General features: G+C 46.1%; 1 protein-coding gene across 1 annotated transcript in view; it reads right to left on the bottom strand.

Annotated features, from left to right (window-relative positions):
* Window positions 1-19,013: 19,013 nt before the first annotated feature.
* L3MBTL1 (l(3)mbt-like 1 (Drosophila)) overlaps window positions 19,014-24,772 on the bottom strand; it is a 38,067-nt gene continuing 32,308 nt past the window's right edge. The window contains exons 23-24 of the mRNA XM_006881720.1: window positions 24,340-24,402; window positions 19,014-19,148 (exon numbers count right to left, since the gene is read on the bottom strand). Of these exons, the coding sequence (XP_006881782.1) occupies window positions 19,014-19,148; window positions 24,340-24,402 (198 nt within the window). The remainder of the gene's footprint in view (window positions 19,149-24,339; window positions 24,403-24,772) is intronic.

Genomic DNA, 24,772 nt, shown 5'->3' with positions numbered 1-24,772 from the left:
ACACACACACACACACATATACGTTATCGAGCCTCTGTGTGTGTGTCTAGATATGACAGTAAGAGTTCATTAACGCTGTTGTTATGTGCCGTCAAGTCGACTATGACTCACAGCACCCTGTGAACAACAGCTCTGAACCCTGCCCTATGTAAGATAAATCTCACCATCTCTGGCCACCTGGCCCCACTGCCCCAGTCACTGTGCCAATTCATCTCATTCAGGGTCTTCCTCTTCTGCCCTGACCCTTCACCCCTCCAGGATTAATGCCCTTCTCCAAGGACTGGAGTCGGTTATATATGAAACAGTTTAAAAATCCTTGCCTCCAAGGAGAAACCTAGTTTCAACCTCTCCAAGATAGACTTGTTTGTTCTCTTGGAAGTCCATGGTGTGTTCAATACTCTTCTCCAGCACCACTACTCAATATATTACACACATCATCTATATGTATGAGTGTGCTTATTAATACACACTCATACATATGAGTAGCACAGTGTAACCACATGTGCACACATAGGTCATTATGTGTCTAAGTACATATCGTGCATTTCAGTACATTTCAAGTGCGTATGTTCCTTCTCAGGAAGACTTCCTATACGAAGATGTTTTCCTCAAGACCTGCTCAGACTTCCAGGCCTGTGGACCACCCAAGGCCGATGATGAGGGTGTCTCAGAAACACCCACAGCAGTTGAGACTCTCTACCTTCCACAAGCTTACAGATGTTTTGGGGGGAACCTGTAGCCCAGATGTCCAGCTCAGTCCAGCTGGCCCTGGTTTCTGATTACAGAGCATTTGGCCCTCTGCTCACAGGCCCTCAAGGATTCTAGCCGCTGTCCTCAGGGCAGGCCAACACAGGACAGCAATCCTGCTGTGTAAGAGGAAGGAAACAGGCTCAGGGCCCGAGCTTTGGATGGTCAAGGTCTTGTGGGATCCTTCCTGTCCCCAGCTCATGAAGTGTTCTGGAGAATGAAGATGTTGACTGACTGGGTTCAGCCCCATCTTCCTGGCGAGCAAATCCCACAGGGAGGGGTCCATGGGGCGGACGCAGGGGAGGGTGGTCAAGAAGGGAATGAGTCCAGCAGCCTGTGGTGTCTTTAAAGTGAAGGGGACTGAGGGTGTTGGACAAAAAAACCCTCAAGTGAACACTATCATAGCTGGACATCTTTCAACAAAAAAGAAATGTTGAACCAACACACAGATTGGCAGGATGTCATGTTGACAAAACACACAGCTAGGTCAAGGGCATTTCTTTTCAATAACAAGACCATGATGGGACCTTCATTCAAACAACACTGTAACAGCAACATAATAATGATAATAATAACCTAAGTGTCTGACAGTGGCACTTCTGAGCACCCATGGACTGTACTAACTCTTTGTGTTGTTGTTGTTGACTACCTTTGAGTACAGCACAGTTCATAGCAACCCTATGAACAAAAGGTCTGAAGCCCCTCTACAACCATTATTTATCAAAGTTCATAGATTTCCAGAGGCAAATTGTTTAGGAAGTGGATTCCACTCCTACTCCCAAAACTCTCTCTTTATTTGACTATATTTCTTTCCCATACTGACCCATTTCTCTGTTCCCCTTTTAGTTAAACTTTGGACTCATTGTCTCACTCCCTCTTATTTTGTTTCTCTTGAACACATTCCAATCTTCCCAACATTCAACACCAAAACCAGGCCTCCACAGGCCAAAGCCAATGATGAATTCTTCTATCTTCAACCTTCTCAACTTTCTAAATGATTTGACAGGTACGTTTCCCACGTGACTGCAGGCCCTTTGGGCCTCCCTTTTACCTTGCAGATCACTCAATTCAGATTCTTCCCCCTCCACCCCAAACCTGTGATTTGAAGGAAGGATTATAAAGTAAACCGGCGTTTCATTTAACCATTCATGGACATTTTGTTTTATAGCAAAATACATACAAGACCCACAATGTATTCATACTTCATCCCAGTAATTCTCATTTCTATTAATCTTTCTATCCTAACCTAATCCTTTCTTGCTTTCAGGGTCTTATCCTTGGGCAAATGCCTCCCTTTTGACTTTATGTGGTTAGTTATTCCAAGGAGTGGGTGTCTCCCTGGGCTTCCTGCTCATCTTACAGGTCTGTCTGTTGCTTGGTTGAAAGTGGAACCATACAGGTGATTTTTGTTTCATGTTCAAAGGGCCATAAACTTGAGGATCCCACCAGTCTCTACTGGATCAGTAAGCCTGGCCTTTTATGCTTTTGTTTTGTTCCCCTCTATCTTTCTATATTTATTTTCTATCTATAGTTCTTCCCCCTCTCTCCAGGATCTTCTACTGTGATTCCTTTTAAAGTGGTCAATGGTAGTAACCAGGTACCCCCAGCCTTCTGATTTCAGGGCCAAGGAAGTGAAGTTCACGAGGTCCATTAGTCCTTTGGTCTGTCTTAGACTCTTAACACTTGACTTTCCTCTTCTTTTTATCATTTAGCACTGGCCCATCTCAACTCAATCCTTGGGCCTCTCCCTATTCGGCCTCCATCAGTGCAATGACTTTAAACACAACTGTTGTTTGTTAACTAAATTGTTAAACAATAATTGTTTGTTGAGGAGAAATAGCCTTGTATTCAACAGTTTCCAAGTTTATCTCTGTTCTGATTTTCTGGCAAACCCAGGTTTCTTATAATTATCTGCTTTTTAAACACTTCATTAGTTATTTCTATAAGCATCTCAACCTTAACAAGTCCACCGGAGAATTTTTATATTTATCTTCTTCTTACTCAGCCCCAGCCTGACCCTCCTTATTCTTCCCAATCTCAGTAAATGGCACTAGCGCTACTCAAAAACCCAAGCCAGCAGCTCCAAGTTCATTCTAGAAATCCTGCTTCTCCCTTCACTCCACCTCCACTGTAACATCACCTGCATGTTTCATGGAGACACGTTCCTTCTCTTTGGGGGCCATTACATCCTAATTGCACACGGATGACATCTAATGTAGAAAGAAAAAAGACTTTGCAGATGTTGATCTTGAGATAGGGAGATTATCCTAGATTATTAGCATGAACTCTGAATGAAACCACAGGCGTTCTTATGAGAAAGACAGCAATTATACACAAAAGAGAAGATAATGCTATCGCTGAGGTAGAGATTGGAGTAATGTGGTCACAAGTCAAGGAACGCTACCAGTCATCAGAAGATGAGAGACAACAGCTTCTCTTCGAGAGACTCCAGAGGGAGTGTAGCCACAAAGACACCTTGATTTTACCCAGTGAAACTCATTTCAGACTCTAGGCTCCCTAACAGTGAGATAATAAATTTTGCTTCTTGAAGCCACCAAGTTTGTGGTAATTTGTTACAGCGGCCTCAGTGTGTTCAGACACTACCGACCCTTTGCTTCTATCATTACCAATTGTGTTATTGTTGTTATAGTTGTGTACTGTCAAGCCAGAACCGACCCACAGTTGGCTCTCCAACAGGTTTGCAGAGGCAGTTAATCACATGGGAGGAGACTGCTGATCCTTCTCCCGCAAAGGTTGCTGGTGAATTCGAACCCTGTGCCTTCCTGCAGGTTGGCAGCGCACCTAAAAAGCCAGAGTGAGCCAACCATATATAAAGATCATCTGACTTTTTGCTGCTCAAAATACTTCAGGGGCTATTGATAACACCTAAAAGGAAATCCAGTCCTTACCATGATCTCAAAAAGCTCAAATTTACTGCTGTCTGTTGGAGTTCAAACTCATAGCAACCACATAGGGTTTCAAAGTTTGTAACTCTTTGTGGAAGCAGACTGCCTTAGCATTCGCTTGCAGGCAGGGAGTTTGAGCCAATAACCTTTTGATTAGTAGCCTACCACTTACTTAACCCACTATGTCACCAGAGATTCCTATCATTAGCTCACTCAGGCATTGCCAGCAAGTCAGTGCTATCTGGTTTCTGAGGCTGTAAGTTGAAACAGGAAGAGACTGCCCATCTGTCTCCCTTGGAGCTGATCATTGGCAAATTTGAACAGCCAGAGACATGAAGTCTTTCAGTCAGCAATTCAACTTGCTGCCAACTACACCACCAGGGCTCCCTTATCTCCATCTGTTGTTATTGTGTGCCCTGAATCACAAGTAGGCTCATAGCTGACCCTCCGGTGGGTTTTCAGAGACTCGACATCACGTCTTTCTTCCTCAGAGCAGTGGATAGATTCGAACTGCGTGCCTTTGAGTTGGCAGTATGACTCCTTTCCCCTGGGCCACTGCAGCTCCCTTGTCACTGGCTAGGAGAGCCCAGCGGCGCTCTGGTGGTGGTGAGTCAAATGCTGTGCAAGGAGACAGGAAGGTCTGCCTGAATCAGAATGGCCTTGACAGCAGTGGGTATTTTTCTGGTGGAGAGTCCATGTGGTCAAGTTCCCATATGTCTCTGTCAAAGTCATTTCCCTTTCTCTCTCCTGCACTCACTGCTCTTTAGCCACTCTGTCATGCACACACACACACACACACACACACACACACGCGTGCGCGCGCACCCTCTAGCCTTTGATCTCTTAAACTTGCATTTCCCGTTGTCTACAATGCGTCCCTCCACTCCATCTGCATCTGGTCACTGGTTTCCACTACTGCCACAGAGGTCCCTGTCCAAATACCATCTTTAACCAAGACTCCCTGACTGCAGATGGTCAGTGTTTGCATTTGCTTGGAACTGAGGAGGTAAGCAGAACTGTCAGTGCTAAAATCAGCTCCATCCTGAGAAAACTGGACAAGACCAGTCCCCCTCATTCCCTGTCCACGTCTCTACTTCACAGTTCCATTTAATAGCACCTGTGACGCTGGTACCTTAACAGGCAACCACTTGATTGTTCATTTTCTGTCCCCTCCAACTAGAATCTCAGCCTCAGGGCAGCAGGGATTTTCTTGGTCATTGTTAAATGTCCAACATGCAGAACAGGGTCTGGGATCCATCAGTACTCAGTACATACCAGGGAGCTCTGATAGCCTAGTGATACAGAGCTGTGCTGTCATCCCAAAGGTACACAGTTGGAATCCACCATGGGAGAAAGATGGGCAGTATCTTCCCATGTAATTAAACTGCCTCTGAAAACCAACTGGAGGGTGAGCAATGATTTGGTTCTGACTAGATAGCACACAGCAGCAACAATAGCACATATCTGATTACAGAGCCAAGGAATGAACAGATAAGGTGATTAACATATCTTTATGAAGTAGAACTAAAAATAAAGCCTATATTAAATAGAATGGGAATATATATATACATATACATATATATGTATATAAATGCTGTCAAGTGAAAAAGAACTTTCAAAACAGTAGGTACAGCTCACTTTACTAGCATTCGGCCTCTTTCCTCCTCCATATTTCATTTCAAGGAAGGAGGTTCATCCCTTTGGGATGTAACTTTCTAATAAATCTATTTTTAAAAAACCTTAAAGGAAAAAAACCCAGTAGGTACACTAGGTGATTGTTGTTAGATGCCATCAAGTCGAGTACAATTCATAGAGACCCTATGAACGAAAGATCTGAACGCTGTTCTATTCTGCGCCATCCTCACACTTCCTGACACAACACACAAGAGCCCATTGCTGTGGTCACTGGATCAATCCACCTGGTTGAGGGTCCTCCTCTCCTTCACTGACCCTCCACCCTTCCCAGCATCATGTCCTTTTGAAGGAATAGCCTCTTCTAGTAATATGTCCAAAGTATGGGAGGCGAAGCCTCATCATTCTTGCCTCCAAAGGGCACCCCAGCTGCACCCTCTCCAAGACATAACGGTTTGTTCTCTCGGTCATCCACGGGATGTTCAGTGCTCTTCTCCAACAGCACAGCTCAAAGGCATCGGTTCTTCTTCTGTCATCTTTACTCACTGTCTAGCTTTCAAATGCATAGCTAGCTGAAAGGACCATGGCCTGAATCAGGCACACTTGAGTCTTCAAGCTGCCATCATTGCTCCTCAGTAATTTGGAGAGATCTCTGACAGCTGACTTGCCCAATGCACTATGTCTTCTGATCTCCATAGTATAGTCAATATGCTTCATCAAGACCGCAATTCAAAGATAATGATTCTTTTTCATTGTCAGACTTTCAGATGCACTGAGTGGGTTCAATTCACCAAGATTTTGGTGAACACCTGAGACCCTAATCATCATGCCCCCAGAGTTTCTTCATTTCTGTATCTCAAAGACAAAATTCAACCTCCTGCTATCAAGTCCATTCAACTCATGGAGACCCTTCATGGGTTTTCTGAGCCTGTAAATATTTTTTTATTTTTATTTTTTTATTTGTGTGTGTTCGTGTACCGTCATATCAGATCTGACTGGTACAGGAGGAGATTGTCCCTCCTTCCCCGGCAGAGCATCTGGTGGATTCGAACCGTGCTCCTCTGGGATTACAGTGCAGCTTCTTGCCACTAGGCAACCAGAGCTCCCCTGAGCCTGTAAATCTTAACAGGAAGAGGCCACCTGATCTTTCATCGAGGCAGCAGCTGGGGGCTGCGAACTGCTGATGTTTCAGCCAACAATTCAACACTTAACCCTCTACACCACCAGGGCGCCTTTGATTTGTGAACAGCACAGAATAAAGACAGGAAGGAGGCCCATAGGAAAGGAAGAGTGGATGTCATACATTAGAATTGTTCCCATCTTTGTACTATTTTGTAAAATTTCTCATGCGATTGCTATTTAGGAAGGAGGAACGTAAGAACTAAGCACAGGGGGACACCTGGATGTATCCAGTGGCCACCCCCAAGCCTCCACTGCTTGACTCAGGTCCCCACAGCTCTCAGCTCCCAAGTCGTCTTTCTCTCCTGTCCCACTGTCCTCTGACATGCTAGTCAGAGACTGGCTGGCCCCCAGCACTCTCTCCTGATGACCTCTGTGACCTCAGGGGGTGGCCCCAGCCTCTCCATGGCTCTCAAGATTCTCTCCTCCTAACTTGTACAACCTCGACTTCAATTCCTCTCTTCCATTTCTACCCAGACGTGATTCTATTTCTCCAGACCTGCTGAAAAGTTCTGTGTCCTTGGAACACTCCTCTGGGCAACCTGCCCAGCACTCAGCTGACCCCTTCCACCTGTCCTTATCCGCCTTCCCTGGCACGCTTTTGATCCTATGAGCCCTCGCTCCCTCCTTTGGGACTGTTTTTGTTGTTGCATTGGTTTTCATGCCCCTGTAATTTATTCCTTTACACGCCTGCTGGTACCCAACGCATACCATAGCTGGTGAGGTTCAAGTATCAATTTGATCTCACTTTATTCTCATAGCTCCGTGACTCAGGAATTATCAAGCCTGAGTTAAGAAGCAGGAAACTGAGGCAGAAAGAAATTACTTGAAGACGGGCCCCTAAAAAAATCATACAGCTGGAATTTTATCCCCAGGGACCCCAAATTCCAAAGCCCATGGTGGTATGGAATGTCAGGAAAAGATTTGAAAGCTGCAAAGAAAATAAGTTACTAGGAAATAAAAATGTGAGTTGATTAGTTAGGAAGGAAGAAAGCTGAGCAGACGAATATCGTTTAGTGCAGAAGGTGTTGTTATTGTTGGTGTCACTGCATGGACTATGACTCATAGCGATCCGAGGAACAAATCGAATCCTATCCTGCACCATCCTCACCTTCTCTCCCATGACTGAAGGAAGAAATCAGGGAAAAGAAAGAAGTTAAGGAGAGAGGAAGGCAGGCAATCAGGCAGGTAGAAGCAAGTTAGCTAGCGGATCAGTCAATTCAGCAGATGCAGAGACCACGCTGACAGACAGGCTTCGTGTCCACAGCTGAGCTTCTCACCTGAAAACCTGCTCTCCGCTCAGTTCCTGGGGAGCAGCCCCGGGCACAGCCTTGCCCTCCTCTCTCTCGGCATGGTTCTTCTGGCCTGAAACCCAAGGCTGACTTACTGAGCCAGCTTCCCAGTCAGGAGCGACCTGTCACCCACTCACCTGGGCTCCAAAGCCTGCTCCAAGCTCTCCCTCCCAGGCCCGATGACTCTGAGCTGGTTTCCAGGCGTTCCAGTTACTAATTAACCACTGGATCTGAGTTAATGATGCTGGCTGCACCCAACAGCTCTGAGACCATCTCTGCCCGGCGGACCCTCTTAACACTGAAGGCTCCCACACAACTCAAGAGCGTGACTTTGGACAAGCAAGCAGCTTTTATGCTTTATGTAAACGGCCGATGAGGGAATGTCTTGACTTATTACAGGGAGGGTCTCTGATGTCCCTTTCAATGCTGTCCTGCTTTTTTCCATTTTATGAAATCCCATGTCCTCCTCAAGTTCCAGCTCAAGCACTGAGTCTCCACATAACTGTCTCTGAGCCCATCACTTTTTCTTTCTCATAGAACTGAACCCCAGCTCTTCCCTGAGCCCTCCCAGATGCGGTTACAGGTCTGTGTGTTTAGCCCTTGCACAGATGCCTCCAGGGATGGGGAGAGAGGTTCTGCCTGAACCAGCTCTTCTGATGGGACATTTGGCGTGCTCTTGTTTGGAGCCAAAGTCTGCCACCCAGAGTGCACCGCGTCTGTCACTGCCTTGACACTGTCCTGGGAGGATAATATGAATCAGAAGGCCTTCTGCTTTTTCAGAATCTAAGAGAGAAAGAGCACAGAGAGAGGTCAGGTTGCCTAAAGGGCAGAAAGCGATGCTAACAAGCCAAAGGTGGGTGACTCTAATCCGCGGCCCTCATGCCTGTTTTACTTGTTTTTGGTGAAACATTCTTCTAGGTCTTATAGCCCTGGTCTGTCCACTTGCTGTACAGAGAGGTAACTCATAGTTGCTGTGAAGCTGAACACTGTCACACTGATGTGTCAAATGCGAGAATGGTTACCCACAGTGGACAGTGTTTGGTAGAGCTCCCCGATTCAAACAAGCTTGGAAGCAGGAGTGGCATCCACTTCTGAAACAGCTTGCCTCTGGAAACCCTACGAACCTGGATAAAGGATGAAAGTTATACAAGTGTCCAGGTTTTCCATTCATAGGGTCGCTAAGAGTCGCCTGTGACTCGACAGCACTTAACAACAACAACAACAAGTCTTGGGATCCAGGACTCAGCTCTCTCCAGTCCTCAGGCAAGGCGGCTTTTAGTGATTGACCCAAAGCTTCCTAGCTAGACTATTTAAAAACACATCCTGGCCTAAGGGACAGGTGAGGAAGGGGCTTCCCAGTGGCCAGTCCTCAATAGGCAGGTCAGAATCTCTCACCCTCCTTCCTCCATCACCTCTTCATTCCAGCTTGTGCAACACTGCATTTAATCTAGTTCTTTATAACCCTGCTGCTCCTGGGAGCTCTGGAGAACCCCTGCACTATCACATTCCTTCCTTTGCCAACACACACACCAGCATGTGTCTGGCCCCGGCCCAGAGAGGGGTGGTGGCTGGCCCAAGTGCACAGAGCAAATCAGGACACAGCCCAGGGCCCTGCCCCTTTCTGAAGCTGCTGGCTGCTCCACCAGGCTCCGCCCCACCTTGCCCTCTCAGAGCCCATTTAAAACAACAACATGCACACACATAATGGTATTGACAACCAGTATCAAAGGATGACAACATTCTTGTGAAATTAAAAGTGAAACCTTATTTCCCAACCCACCTCCAATCTAATTTCTAGAGGTAATGAAAACCCAAACGCATTGCTCTTGAGTCACTTCTGACTCAGAGTGACCTTAGAGGACGGAGTACAAGGCCCCATGGCGTTTCCAAAGCTGACTGCCTCAGCTTTCTCTCAAGGAGCCGCTAGGGGGTTTGAACTTGGGACTTTTTAGGCAACAGGCAAGCACGCACCCACTGTCACAGGAGGGCTCCTGCCGGAGATAACTGCTATTAAGGAAGAACCAGTTCTTGGAATAAGACATCATGCTGGGAAAAGTAGAGGATCATCAAAAGAGAGGAAGACCAACAAGGAGATGGGCTGACACGTAACAATGGACTTGAGCCTGGGGAGGGCAAAGTTTTGAGCTGTTGTTCACAGGGTAGTTATGAGTCATAGTCAACAAACAGATGATGCTTAACAACAACAAAACCAGGCGCTGCCATTCAGACTTTTGTGCCTAATCTATATATTTTTATACGATTCTTTTTTTAAAAAAATTATTTTATTATTTTGTGTGTGTGTACTGTCAAATCGGATCTGACTGGTACAGGAGGAGATTGCCCCTCCTTCTCCAGGTAAGTATCTGGTGGATTCGAACCGCACACCTCTGGGATTGCAGTGCAGCTTCTTGCCAGTAGGCCACCAGAGCTCCCTGCCTAATCTATATACTTAACATGCATGTTTTACCAGAAAAAAAATACTGTTCAGCAACTCTCATTGTTGTTATTATTAGTATATGTTGTATTTCATGCATATACATTGTGTTTTATACAATCTTTCATTTATAATACATTTCTTCCATATAATGAACTTTTTTTTACATTGTGTCTTATTAATCACCATTGATCTATGCCTACTACCACCCCATTGTTTCAGATCTCCACTGGATCTTTCCTAATTCCATCACCCTCTCCCTTTCCCCACCAAACTGTCATCCCCATAACTCCCTACCTCCCCACCCTCATCTCTTCTCCCTCTGTGGACTTTTAGCCACATCTTAGAAGTTATCCTTCTACCTTTACAATAGTGGATTTATGCAGTATTTGTCCTCATGAGTCTGAGTTAGTTCACTCAGCATAATTCTCTCCAGCCTCTCTCCTGTTTATGGTTTCTTAATTCACAATAAATTTTGCATGCCTTCATTTACAATATACAGAAATTAAACCCTTTTTAAACAGTTGCAACACATTCCACACGTGGGCTCACTGTGATTAACTCTGACCTCCAAGCTCCGTCTCCTATCCTCTTACTGATGGACATTCAAGGTGTTTCCAGTTTCACAATACTTCTATCAGGGCTGCCAAAGAACACCTTTGCTTTAATAACCTGTTTATGTTGCATTAACTGTTGAGAAAGTTGAGTTTCTTTTGACCTAACTACTAAATTACTCTCTAGAAAGTAATACTTAATACACAACTACTTATCGTGCTTGAACTTGACTTTTCCTCCTCCAATGATGGCTTCAGAAAACAGTCAAGCAACTCCTGTGATGAGTCTACTGCAGACACCCTCTACCCACTTCTTCCTCATTCTTTTCCCTGCCACTATCCCTGCTCCCCACCATCCCTGCTCCTTCTTTCTGAGCTAGATGGGTTCTGTTGTTTGGATAATGTCTAAGTTATGTAGATGTCTAACCTCTTAGGGAGCTCTGGTGGCCTAGTGGGAAGGAGTTATGCTGCCAACCCAAAGGCAGGTAGTTTGACTCCCACCATCTGCTCTGTAGGAGAAAAGATGGGCAATCTCTTCCTGTGTGATTTACAGCAGCTGAAAACCCACTGGAGGGTCAGCTATGAGTTAGTTCTGATTCGATGATATAAAACACAACCAACTCTTAACAGAAACACTGTTAAGTGGAAGCCTTTAACAAATTTATTCTCTCACAACTGTGTTGATCTCCTGAACTTCCTTTCAACATCTGTGGGTCTAGTTTTACTTGGAAATCTCAGTGTATCTTTGCCTTCCTCATGCTGAGATGGTTGTGGCTCCTGTTTCTTAGAGGTGCTGAAATCTGTTTTTCGGGCTTATCTTTCCTTTACCTCCTTTTTTCTTTTTTTGCTGTTATTAGCATGCACTATTTTTTTTAATTATTATTAAATTTTATTAGTTTCAATGAACATTCACAGGGATTCTGGGCTTTCACTCCTTCATTGCCACACCATTCTCTCCACCCTCCTCCCCATTTCCTTTACCTCTTGTCTGACAAAGGCATTGCAGGCCACGCCCCAGGGAAACTTCCCTTACGTTAAATCAGGGCTGTGTCAGGGTTGGATGTGTTTCATCCTACCCTTTATCCTTTTACAGTTGATTGATTAATCAGATCATGGGGCAGCATTACCCAATTGCCACATTACACCCAAAACACTGAAAATGATGGTCCAGTCTAGCAACATATTTTAATTCACTCACTCACTGCTTTTGAGTTGATTCCCACTTACAGCGGCCCTCCATCAGGTTTCTGGGACTAAACCTTAGTGGGAGGCAACTACCCATCTTTCTCCTATGGAGCAGGTGGTGGATTCGAACTGCTGGAGACTAGCAGCCATTAGGTTACTAGCACCACACTCTATGGACCAGGTCACTCAAGCTCCTATAAAAATATCAAGAGTAGGAAGGGAGACACAATTCAAGCCATGACAGTTATGAAGGTCAAAGAAACATCTTCAGGAAACATTCATCTTCACCTATGTGAAGGGCCCACCTTGGTATTCCTTGCTGTCTTTTTTTATCCGCTGCCTGGCTTCCACTCCAAATCTCACCGTGACCTCAAGCAGTATGCATCTTCTCACACCGGCAGATTGATGAATAATTAGAAAAAAACAAACAAACTAATAAACAACAACAAATCCTACAGCAGGAAGAGTAAAGTCTGTTTTACCCACAGGCTGAAAGCAGGGGCTGAGTTGGCCCAACACTGTTGCCCAGACATAGGTCCTCAATTTTCTGTTTGAAAAGAAGCCTTTTTTTTTTATTTTAATGAAAGTTTACAGAGACTTAGGGTTTCCAGTCATTCATTAACACTTTTCATCCTACCCACCTCCTCCCCCCAATTCACTCTTCTCTTTGAAAAGAAAGAAAAACACTTTCATTGTTAAGCAATCCCTCCTGCCCAAGTCCACTCCACTGTGCAGCCTTCACTCTGGACTTCTCTAATGACAAGAATACCCATTCATTTATTCCTTTTAAACAGTTCTCTCCCTCACCTTTTCAAGGCAATACACATCATTCCTCCCCTCCTTTTCTGTCTTCCCTCAACCCTGATGTCAGTCCTGTTTTACAACAGTGACCCTATGCAATATTTGTCCCTTTGTGACAGATAATTTCACTCAGCATAATGCCCTCCAGGGTTTTGAGAAAGTTATTTGCTGCTGTTAGGTGATGTCCAGGTGGATCTGCCTCAGAGGAACTTCTCCTCCAGAAGAAAACACTGCCCCGCCCTGCACCATCCTCACAAACATTGCTCCATCTGACCCCACTGCTCCACTGCTGTGGCCACTGCGTTAGTCCATGACGTTGAGAGCTTTCCTGCTTTTCATCGACCCTCTACTTTGACAAGGATAATGTCCTTTTCCAGGGACTGGTCCCTCCTGACCACATGTCCAATGCACATGAGAAGAACTGGTCATTATACACAATTTTAGAAAGCAAATAGGACCAACAGGTGGATAATCAACTTTGCTTCTTTACTCAACTCTTCCAACTGTTTGTCTCTGTGTATTTCAATCTCGTTTCTACTACTCTCATTCAATCCTTGCTTTAAAAATTACAAGTGGCTTTCTTCTGACAACGAAACAAAAGTGACTCTCACACAAACACAGACATTGCATTTCTTGAAGTTAGCAACTTCAAAGTTAGTTGGAGATACATACAATTCTTGTAAACTCTTGGGGAGGAATTAATATCCACTTACTATATTAATAATGTCAAGAATCCTGGTAGGAAAGTGGGTTAAGCTTTGGACGGCTAGCTGAAAAGTTGAAGGCTTGTATAAGCCACGCCTCAGAATAAAGATGGGCCAATCAGCTCCCAGAAAGCTCTACAACCTTGGAAAGCCTTTGAACCAGGTCCAGTACGAGCTGGAATGGAGTGAATGGCAATGCAGTTTATCAGTATGACTATGATTTTGCTGGCTTTCCCCATCCTTTTTTCAGATTGTATGCAGACTCCTCTTCTCACCATTTGCCTGGACGTTCCTTTTCCATCACTCTGAAAAGTCCTTTGATTCTTCGTTGGTTCTCCTATTTCCTGGATCCTGTCTTCCCCTCCCCCCCCTTTTTTAAAATTTACTCTTTCATTTTGATAGAACACATCCTCCATCAGTTTTCTGAGGAAAACTGCACAGGAGGCAAAATGTTAAGATCTCACATGTTTTGTGTGTTTTTTTTAAAAAAAATTTTAATCGAGATTTTATTGTAGGTTTATAAAGAACTTGGATTTCCATTCATTCATTGTTGCACATTTTCCTCCCTGGCCCCTCTCCCCAGCTCATTTTTTCTTTAGAAAGTTCTTTCATTGTTAAGAGCTCACATGTTTGAAAATGTTTTTCCACATTCAAAATTTGGCTGGATTCAGAATTCTGATGTGACAATCATTTTCCTTTGGGTTTATAACATTACAGTTTCTTCTCTTTTCCAGTACTACTACTACTACTTGAAAAATCCAATGCTATTCCGATTCCCGTTTCTTTGGATGAAACCTGTTTTCTTCACTCTGTGAGCTTTTCCCCCCCTCTCCTGTAAGCTTTTAATAGCTCCTTTTGTTCTCATTTTTTTTAGAACTTAATTCACTTTATTTGTTATAGAAAATCCACTATGTAGTGGCCACAGCTGGAGCCTGAGTCCTCTGCACGGAGACTCTGGTGTGAGTCTTTACAAGATTATCTGTGAATTCCTGGTAGGGAGACTTCGTGAACACCGTCTCTTTCCAGAGATCTGGGGTCAGATAGCTGTAGGTCATGGCGATGGCATCAAAGGTGGCCTTAGCAAAGTTGCCCAGGGTAGCTGTGCAGCCCCTGGCTTTGGTGTAACAGTCATCAATTCCAGCCATCATCAACAGCTTCTTAGGCACAGGGGCTGAGAGGATTCCAGTGCTTCGGGGTGCAGAGATCAGACGCACCAACACAGAGGCACAGCGCCCAGTCACCTTGCAGGGAATGGTGTGAGGCTTGCCAATCTTGTTCCCCCAGTAGCCACGCAGCACAGGGACGATGGAGAGCTTGGCTAGAATGATGGCCCCATGGATAGCTGTAGCCACCTCCTTGGAGCACTTGACGCCCAAGCCAACATGGCCATTATAGTCTCCGATGGCAACAAAGGCCTTGAACCTGGTCCGCTGGCCAGCACGTGTCTGCTTCTGCACTGGCATGATTTTCAACATTTCATCCTTGAGGGACATGCCCAGGAAGAAGTCGATGATCTCAGATTCCTTGATGGGCAGGGAGAAGAGATAAATCTCCTCCAATGATTTAATCTTCATATCTTTCACCAGGCGGCCCAGTTTGGTGATGGGGAGCCACTCCTTGTCCTCTGCTTTGCCTCCTCGAGCTCTGCGGCCCCTCCCACGGCCCCGTCCATGGCCGCAGCCCTGACCCCGCAGACCGCTACCGAAGCCTCCGCTGAAACCGCCGCGGGCTCCCATCCCAGGGCCCCCAGGGCCTCCCGCTGCACCAGCGTCATCCGCCACTTGGTGTTTTCTCAAAGAAGTTGTTCTCATTTTTACGTATGGTTCTAGTCAAAGAACAAAACAGAAGGGCCCTTGGGCAGCCATGGTTGATATTCTTTTAGCCACGTGGTCTGGAAGGGCAGCAGGGCAGAGAAATTAGGGGTAGTGATAAGTGAGGAGAGGAAGTCATCAGACATGGGATTTTCATCACAATTCCACTTGCTTCCACGCATTTCTGAACCACTATGAATTCTATCAATTCTGCCTGACATTTTCCCACCTGACACTTTTGTTATGTGTCATCAAGTCACCTGTGACTCAACAGTGATCCTATCCTATGCACAAGTTCTGAACCCAGTCCTATTCTGAGCCAGTCTCACTGTCTCCGACATACCTATCCCTATTACCCCAGTTATTGTGTCAATCCATTTCATCCGAGGTCTTCCTTGCTTGTGCTGTCTGTCCCTCCACCCTTTCAAGCATGATGTACTTCTCCAAGGACTGGTCCCTCCTGGTGATGTGCCCAAGGTATGTGACACAGAGCTTCAAAATCCTTGCCTCCAAGGAGAAATGTGGTTTTACCCTGTCAAGTACAGACTTGCTTGTTTTCTTGGCAGTCCATGGTATGTTCAAGACTCTTCTCCAGCACCACAACTCAAAAGCATTGATTCTTCTTCTGTTATCCTTAGTCATTGTCCAGCTCTCTGATATTTTGGTGTTGAAAAAAACTGTTTTTATAAAATTGAATTTTCAAGGGCAGAATATTCAGTGAAGTCTTCAATTATTTTTTTAAGTGGATTCTAAGGGTTTCTACTTCTAAATGCAGACAAGTATGCCCATTTATCCTCATCCTTTGTTTCTTAGTTCTAAAATGGTATAAAAACCAGATCTTAAATTACCTTCAGTCCCTTCAGTAATGGCACTTCTAATAACCAATTTGTGTTTTCTGGGTGTATTTACCACGGAAATAGACACAGACTGGTTATATGTCATCCAGTTGAATTATTCAAGTTTATTTGTTTCAAAACACTGACAAATGCACACCACATTTAATCACTTTTTCTCCTTCCGTGCACCTAAGACACAGATTCACAGGAGTCAGGTTAGCTTAAACAGGAGGATTTTCTTAAAGAACACGTGCTCTCTCACACACACACACACACGCGCACACACACAAGAAGGCGATACAAGAACGTAACCCCACCAAAGTGCATACGAATGAAAGTGCAAAGAGGCTCCATTGCCCAACTTTGGGTTCATTCTCTCAGCTTCAGAAACTAAACAGAAAGGTCCTTCTGCCCTGGACCAGGGCTGGACTGGGCAGCTGGGCAAGAGCTGGGTGAGGCTGAAGGGGAGGGCAAAGTTTAAGTTTGAAGAGCAGGGCAGAGGGCACATGGGCACCAGGAACCACCAACTCCCTCCCTCCTGGCTCTCCTCAGGTCAAGGTGCAATCATTTCATTTGGAGACAGGGTGCGGGCAGAGGGGGGTGGGGGTTGGAAGGGGAGTAGGATGGATAGAAGGCAGATTTCTTGCTATTTCATAGGATTTGGTTTCTTTCCAAAGAGATTGACCTGTGTGCAAAAAGTGCTGAGGCCTCAAAGCTTGGAGGCCACTGGTCCCCGTTGCCTTTTTTTTTTAAATTTTATTATTTTTGTGTGAGTGTACCGTCAAATCAGATCTGACTGATACAGGAGGAGATTGTCCCTCCTTCCCCGGCAGAGCCTCTGGTGGATTCGAACAGTGCGCCTCTAGGATTGGAGTTGCAGCTCCTTGCCACTAGGCCACCAGAGCTCCCCTCCACGTTGCCTTTCTCTTTGCCAAGAAGCATCAAGAGGCATGGTTGGCAAAAGAACGTGGCAAAGCCCCTCTCCTCAGAAGCGAGTGTGGCAGCACAGCTCCAGCGTGGGTACCTGCTGCTTACATCACACCACAAGTGAATGCTTCCTCGTTGGCAGAAGAGGTCAGAGAGCAAGAAGCTGATGAGCTTTGCGGCTACTCAGGCAACCAAGATAATGGTTCAGATTTGTTCTTCTTAAGTCCTGGTCAAGTGAGTCACAGCGTACCCTCTGCAAACCCAGTGCCCATTCTGCGGCTTGCCCAGTGTCCTTCAGGGAACATTGTGCTCAGAGCTGCCTCGAAAGGCTGAGAGAGGAGGATCATGGGAAGCCTTGTATGGACTTCAGCTGGGGGGGCTGACTGTCTACCCCAGCAGAGCTGTGTGGGTCCATTCCAGAGGAAGGCCCCGCTAGGCTGTGGCAGGAAATCAGCAGAGCTTTGGGTTTCTCAATTCTAAGGGAAAATTAAGGTTTCCTATTTTAACAGTAGCCCTTGACATTTATTTTCCCAACTCCGAGCCTTAAAGCGGCACCCTGTCCAACACTTAGGTCAGTGTCCTCCACACACCCACACGCACACACAAACACATATCACGTGACTAAGAGAGGGGTCAGTGGTAAGACCACATGGCCCCACCTACACCCGTGGGCCCACCTCAGCACCTGGACCACAGCAGGCTGGCGACTCTTCCTCAGCTCCACGTGGGGTTGGCTCCTGCCAGGCTCTCTGGCCCTTCCCACCCAGGCAAGGGCCCGGGAGAGCAGGTTTGGCAGTGGCTCAGGGGAGGCTGGGCCCCCCACCTGGACAAAGAGGTCCAGGTCCCAGATGCAGAGGGACGTGGCTGGCAGTGCAAGACTGGGGGAGAGTAGAAAGAAGGCCTGCACAGGCCCTGGGAAAATTCAGGGATAGAAAAGTCCGCCTTCTCAACTTCAAGTAGCTTCGTTAAGATTCCTCACAAGTAAGCAGCAGGGATTGAAGGGACAGGCTGAATGTGACCTGATGGTGTGTGCCTGCCAGTCAAGAGTGCCACATTCCCCTGACAGGAGGTCTGGCGGGCATGGGACCCTCACCCTGTGTAACCACGCCGTGGCTGGGATCCATGGCTATGCCCAGCTTTGGGAGCTACCATCCCAGCTGGAGCAGCACCCCCTTCCCCACAGCCAAAGACCCAGAGATTGTCTGATGCGCCCTTGGACTAGTGACCTACTGGTCACCTCCTCCCCGGGCCCAGCACAGGTGTAAGTGTGGGGAATCAGTGAAATCTTAACCCCTGCCAGCTGTCAACCAGACTCTGACCACTTCCTCTGCCTGGAACCGATACTTGGCATCAGACACTGAAATGTCAAGTGGTCCAGAACTGGGTACGTTCAAAGACGGCATCTTGGCCCAGCCAGAGCCCTTTAACAGATCCGAAGGAAACATGTTCCCGAGGACCCTGGCTGAGGGGACTGCCCGGAGAAGCAGGCAGAAAAAGAGCTGCAGAACCAGATGACAGAAAAAGAGGGCGGTGTCTTTATGACTAAATACGTGCGCAGCAGGGTCCATCTCCTGGTAGAAGGCCAGGAGGAAGGAGAGAAAGAGTGTAACGATGCCAACCAGATTAAAAGGCCTCCGCTGGAGGACTCTCCCTCTGTCAGACTGGCCTAAACTGCTAAGGTCAAGACCCTTTGATGAAAAAACACATCGGCTGGAGATGTGGGGCTGCCCAGGGAGGGCACTTCCATACTCCTCCACCAGTCATGTTTCCTGTGGACCATTAGACCCTCACCATCGTGCCTGGGGACAAAGAAACTAGACTCCGCTTTCCCCAGGGCTCCTCAGCTCCCACAGATCTCCTGGGACGCCACCCCGGAGAGGAAGCCCAACCCTGCTCAGCTATGGAGGTGGAGTGTGGGGAGAGCCCGGTGATGATATGAGGAACTGGAGAGAGGAAGGAAGCATCGGCTGGCGAGGAAGGGCTCGCGAGGCCGGCCCTGAGCCAGTCACTTTAAGGAGTCGTCGGCGTTTTTGAACATGAGAATGGAGTTATAAATCTTCAAGGCTGGGCCCAGCTTGACACTCATGATCTTCACAATGTCCGCCTGTGTCAGCAAAAGGAAGGCCTCGCCGTCAATCATCTGAGGGGCCGGGGGAGGGAGGAGGAAAGTGGAGAAGGTGGAAAGGGTCCCGGGGAATGGGTGAAGGCAAGGTGGGGTGTGCAGGGGGCGTGGTGGGAGGGCAGAAAGAGAAGTGGAGTGAAGGGTACGTGGGGGGAGCAAGGAGCAGGGACAAGGGAGAGGAGGAAGGAGAAAGGAAAAAAGGAAGACAGCAGTGGGGACAGAGAAGAAAAGCAAAAATTCCACAGGTTTCCCCTTGTTCTCTCTCTCTCTCTCTCTCTCACACACACACACTCACTCACTCTTTCTCCTTTCCCATTGACTCAATGTTTCTATCTGCAAAATGTCTTGAGTTCTCAGTGACAGGAGCTTCGAGAACTCTGCCACTGCTGTCCTCACATGAACCCACGAGTCAATCTTAGTGCTGCTGTGTGACACGCAGACACAGCCGTATTCAGGTGTGACACTACTCAAGGACACAATATTACCTGTGGGCTATTCCTTTTGCTGAAAATAGAGGCAAAGTGAAGGTCAATCTCACCTAGCCTCTCTCTGTATCTATCTCCCAGCTGATGGGAATAGAGATCGAGACAGTGGAGGAACAAGTTAGGGGTTGACACAGGAAGGAACCAAAACTTGAAGGGTGCAGTCTTCAAGACCTTTTTATAAGGTCATGAGGGTGGGGAGGAAGAAAAAGGAGAAAAGACTTTCGTTCCTACTAGAGAGAAGATATTGAAGAACAATAAGGTAGCATATGGGCCTTCTTTGCATCCTGGTTCAGAATCACCAACCACAAAAGATACTTTGGTGACTGCTGGAAATATGAATACAGTCCGAGTTCAAGGGGATACACAGTTAATAGAATTATAGTCAAGGTGCTAGCTGAGCTAATGGTACTTCAGTTATGTGGAGAAAGGCCTTAGTTTTTAGAGCTGCCTGCTAAATTTCTCAGAAGTAAAACATCATGACACCTATAATTTAGTTAGAGCCCCTTCATCCCAAAATGTTGTTGTTGTTAAGTGTTGTTGAGTCAGAATCAACTCGCAGCTGGGCCTCCAGGGGATTTTCACAGTCCTTACACAGCAGAAGCTGCTCCCCTTTTCTCCTATGGAGCAGCGGGTGGATTCAAATCCATGTGCCTTTGGGTGTGCGGAGTAACTCCTTACCCACCAGGGAAATGTTGATAATTGTGACTTCGAGGGGAGAGGTGTGCAGGTAAGAACAGGGGGAGAGAAAACCTGTTGGAGAGGAGGGAGGGGGAGTAAAGAGAGCTGGGGTGGGAGCTATAGGTCTAAGCAAGGTAGGCTGGGCTGTGCTGGTCCCAATGCTGGTATGAAGAACCCCCTGTCTGATTTCTGTGAGAGTGACCATCAACTCAATCCTAGCAAATAAAACACTTCAATGGTACTCCTTCAAAGGCTCAAGTGTATCAAAGATGACGAGGATGGCACAGGATAAGGAAGGGTTCAGATCTGCTGTTCACAAGGTCTCTAAGAGTCGTACTTGACTCGATGGTATCTAACAACAGTACTTCTCATATACCCAAGCTCTGTCTTAGGCACTTCAATCCGCCTCCTCCCTTACTGTCTTGCTTTACTCTCAGACCCTCTGTGACACCCCTCGCAGTCCAAAAGCGTCTCCACTCTTTTTAACTGTTGCTTATTTGTATCACGGATCATGCGAGACCAGGATAGAAAATAGTTGTTCCTGGGAGACACAGCCCTCCTCCAACCAATGGGAGAACGGGCCAAAGATGGGCTGGAGGACCAAGCTCTTCAGTGGGTGTGCAGCTGGCCGGCACTCAGAGAGAGTTGATTTACGGCCTGTTGCCAGCCAAAAGGAAACTCTCTAACCGGTACCACAGCTTAGCTCTGTCTTGTTAAAGACTTGGATGAAGATACAAAAGGCTTATTAACATTACAGATGGTAGAATTGGGATTTAAGACAATGAGACTATGAAACCAACAAGACAAGAGTTAATGAGGATAAATGTAAAGTTTTACAGGAGTTTAGAGAGAAAATCCAGTGGGTACACACCGAAATACCTGGTGTGAAGTTGATGTCAAAGCACTTGGGGGCAGGTGTCTCATGAATTCCAAGCTCGTGTGATGTGGTTATAGTAAAGTTAGTTACAAACTTATGTTTTGCTTAGAAAAATACAGGGTTCAAACTCAGAAAAGAGAAAACTAGCCAAGTGTCTATCAACAAGAGAACTATGGTTTAGTCATAAAATGAAATACTACTCTGCAAGAAAAATTATCTAATGTATTGATGCCTTTGAGCTGTGGTGTTGGAGAAGAGTACTGAATATACCATGGACTGCTAAGAGAACAAATAGGTCCATTCTGGAGAGGGTGAAATTAGGCTACTCGTTGGAGGAAAGGATTCTGAAGCTCCATCTGACATACTCTGGGTGTGTTGCAAGGAGTGACCAGTCCTTGAAGAGGGACATTGAGCTTAGATGAGTGGAGGGACAGGGCAAGAGAGTAAGACTCTAGATGAGATGGATAGACTCAGTGACTGGGGTGATGGGGGTAGGTGTGTTGGAGACAATGAAATTGGCTCAGGAAAGACCAGGGTTCGTGGAGTCACTGTGAGTCTCAGACGAGCTGATGGCACATAACAAACCACCACCACCACCCATGGTCATACGGATGAACCTCAAAAACTTTACATTGTGAAAAAGACATGACATAAAAATAATACGTGGTCCATGATTCATTTCATTTATATGCGGGAATTTAAGAACAAGTAAAACTAATCTATGGTGCTAAAAATTAGAACAGTAGTTGTGTAGAGTGCTGGTGACTGACTAAAAAGCACCAAGAAAGAGCTTTCTGACATAATAGTAATGTTTTATATCTTAGTTGAAGTGTCGGGTTCAGGGTGTAGATGTTTGACAAAGCCTGTTTTCAGAGGCAGCTAATCACACAGGAGAAAACTGCCCATACTTCTCCTACGGAGCAGCTGGTGGATTTGAACTGCATATCTTTGGAATTGTAGCAGAGCTTCTTGTATATTTTATCTCAGTTTAAAACACCTAAGAAACAGTAGTCCAGCAGGTTCTGTGTTGGTGAGAAAAATCTCAAACATAAGATTAAAGTCTGGATATGCATACTTCGATAAAAAGACTGTCACTTGTCATGAATTGGACTGTGTTCCTCAAAGATACAGGTATATAAAAATAAATTAAAAAAATATGTATGTATCTGAAACAAGGGGTGCATTGTGGGGTGGGCTAAGGGAAGAGGCAGGGGAGGGAGGGAAAGAAAATGTGTAACAGGGAAAAAAATACATGTACATAAAGATATAATATAAAAGCTGTATCATGAGCTCCCATGTTCTGATAAACTAAATAATTATGAGAGGATTATGGGTCGAATGTGACATCCCCTAATATCATCACACCCCTGATAAGTGTAGGGGAGGTGTGTGTGTGTGTGTGTGTGTGTGTGTGTGTGTGTGTGTATATATATGTTGTTGTTAAGTGCTTGGCTGCTGTCTGAAAGGTCAGCAACTCAAATCCACCCGCTGCTCCATGGGAGAAAGATCTGAGAGTCGGCTTCCGTTACGATTTCCAGCCTTTAGCCGAGGCAGTTCTGCCGTGCCCTGCTGGGTCAGTAGGAACTAGAACATACTCAACAGCAATGCGTACGCAATTAAAAACGAGAACTATGAGGGAGCTCTGGTGGCCTAGTGACAAGAAGCTGTGCTGCAATCCTGAAGGTGCATGGTTCAAATCTACCAGATGCTCTGCTGGAAAAGGAGGAACCAATCTCCTCCTGTGCTAGTCGAATCTGATTTGATAGTACACAACAAGGAAAAAAAAACCAATAAAAAAACTAGAATTATCATTTACTCAGCTCCCATTGCTCCAGCCATCTGAGTCTAATGCTATGATTAATTATAGAACATTAAAATATTATTTATTACGTAATGATATGATGATATATTGCTATATATTAATGTTATAATCCAGTTCTTAGGTGTCATTGAGTTGACTACAACTCATAGTGACCCTATGAACAACAGATTGGAACCCTGCCCTATTCTGTGCCATTGACATGTTCTGTATACAGTACTGATGTGAATTATACTAGGATTAATTATACCAGGCATTCTGCGAGAACGAGATTTGCATCATTTTCAGTATTTACAACAGCTCGGGGAGGTAGCTATTACTACATCCCTTTTATTGCCTGTGTTGTCATGGAGCTCTGGCTTGCTAACCAAAAGGTCAACAGTTCAAATCCACCATGGGAGATAGATGGATAGTCTACCACTGTAAAGTTTTATAGCCTCAGAAATATGATGGAGGGCCTTTATGTGCCCTAGATTATTTGAAAACAGAAGGTTCTGTTGCTGTTGGTCACTGAGTCAATTTCACCTCATAGCAATCCTACGTGACGGTGACCATGACCGAGTCACATTGCCTCACAGGATTTCCTGGGCTGTAATCTTTAAGGAAAATCACTGGAGCTGCTTGGTGGATTTAAACCACTAACCTTTCAGTCAGCAAGTAAGTACTAAACCATTGCACCACCAGGGCTCCTTATATCTCCACTTTACCGACGATAGAATGCCCAGAGACCGTAAATGGCCCAAGCTGGCAAAACTGGGACTTAAACCCAGACTTCCCCTACAGCTAGGGAGCTCTGGTGGCCTAGTGGAAAGGAACTGCACTGCAATCCACAAGGCACACAGTTCCAAGCCACCAGCTGCTCTGTGGGAGAAGGATAGACAGTCTCCTCCCGTGTGATTAACTGCCTCTGAAAACCCAAAGCAGGGTCTGTGTATGGGTTGGTTCCCACTCGACAATAACAAAAGCAACTCACTGCTTCATATCTTCGGTAAGCCCTTGTCTTTAAGTGTGCCTTAGGATCTTTGGTATAAATAGCTTGTGTCCTTTAAAATATGCCTTATTTAGTGAGTGTCAGTGATGAAACTACGGTTGGGAGAGACTGGGCCAGTGCAGGGGAGTGAACAGAACTCTGTCTCCATAATGGGCTTCCTCAGTGGCGATGGTCTGCACACAGGTTCCCTGCTCTGCGGGCCACAGGCCACACCAGACCTTTTCTCAGAAATGTGAATCGCTAAGACTAGTTTCATCCAGATGGGAAAAAAGGCCCCGCGCTGGCTGGGGGCAGCATTGGTGGGCCACAGTCACACCTCTCTGTCTCCCACTCTACACACACACCCACACACCCCTTACCTCATCTTTGAAGAGCCGTGCTTGGTCCTCACAACCTGTCAGAGTCTGAACAAAACCGAAGACCTTGGAAACCAAAGAAGACATGTTGACAAGGAGGCCTGGGGGGCGGGAGAGGCTGGTCGACTTGACCTTGGCGCCTTTTGAGCTGTGACTAGAGTTGTGTTTTAGTGTTCGCCTAAGAGGATCCCGAGTCTCTGTGTGTTAGTGCTGAGTATGAAAGGTGTAGTTCTTGGTCCTGTAGTCAGTAACACTTCCTACTCCCCACCCATCAGGATGGACCCATGAGCCCTTCTGGGCAGCCAGAAGGAACTGTGGCATCTAGAAGGTGCTGTGGCATTTAGAAGGTACTGTTGCAGCAGAGATGAGCAGAAGGTGGTGGTCTTGAGCCCTCTACCAGGGTGTAGGGAGAGGGAAGAGGAAGAGGAGAAAGGGC

This window comes from Elephantulus edwardii, unplaced genomic scaffold (assembly GCF_000299155.1).
Source record: "Elephantulus edwardii isolate Elephantulus edwardi_28Jun2011 unplaced genomic scaffold, EleEdw1.0 scaffold00015, whole genome shotgun sequence".
Classification (NCBI taxonomy): Eukaryota; Metazoa; Chordata; class Mammalia; order Macroscelidea; family Macroscelididae; genus Elephantulus; species Elephantulus edwardii.
Note: the sequence above shows the minus strand (reverse complement) of the source record. Positions and strands in the feature narration are given on the sequence as shown.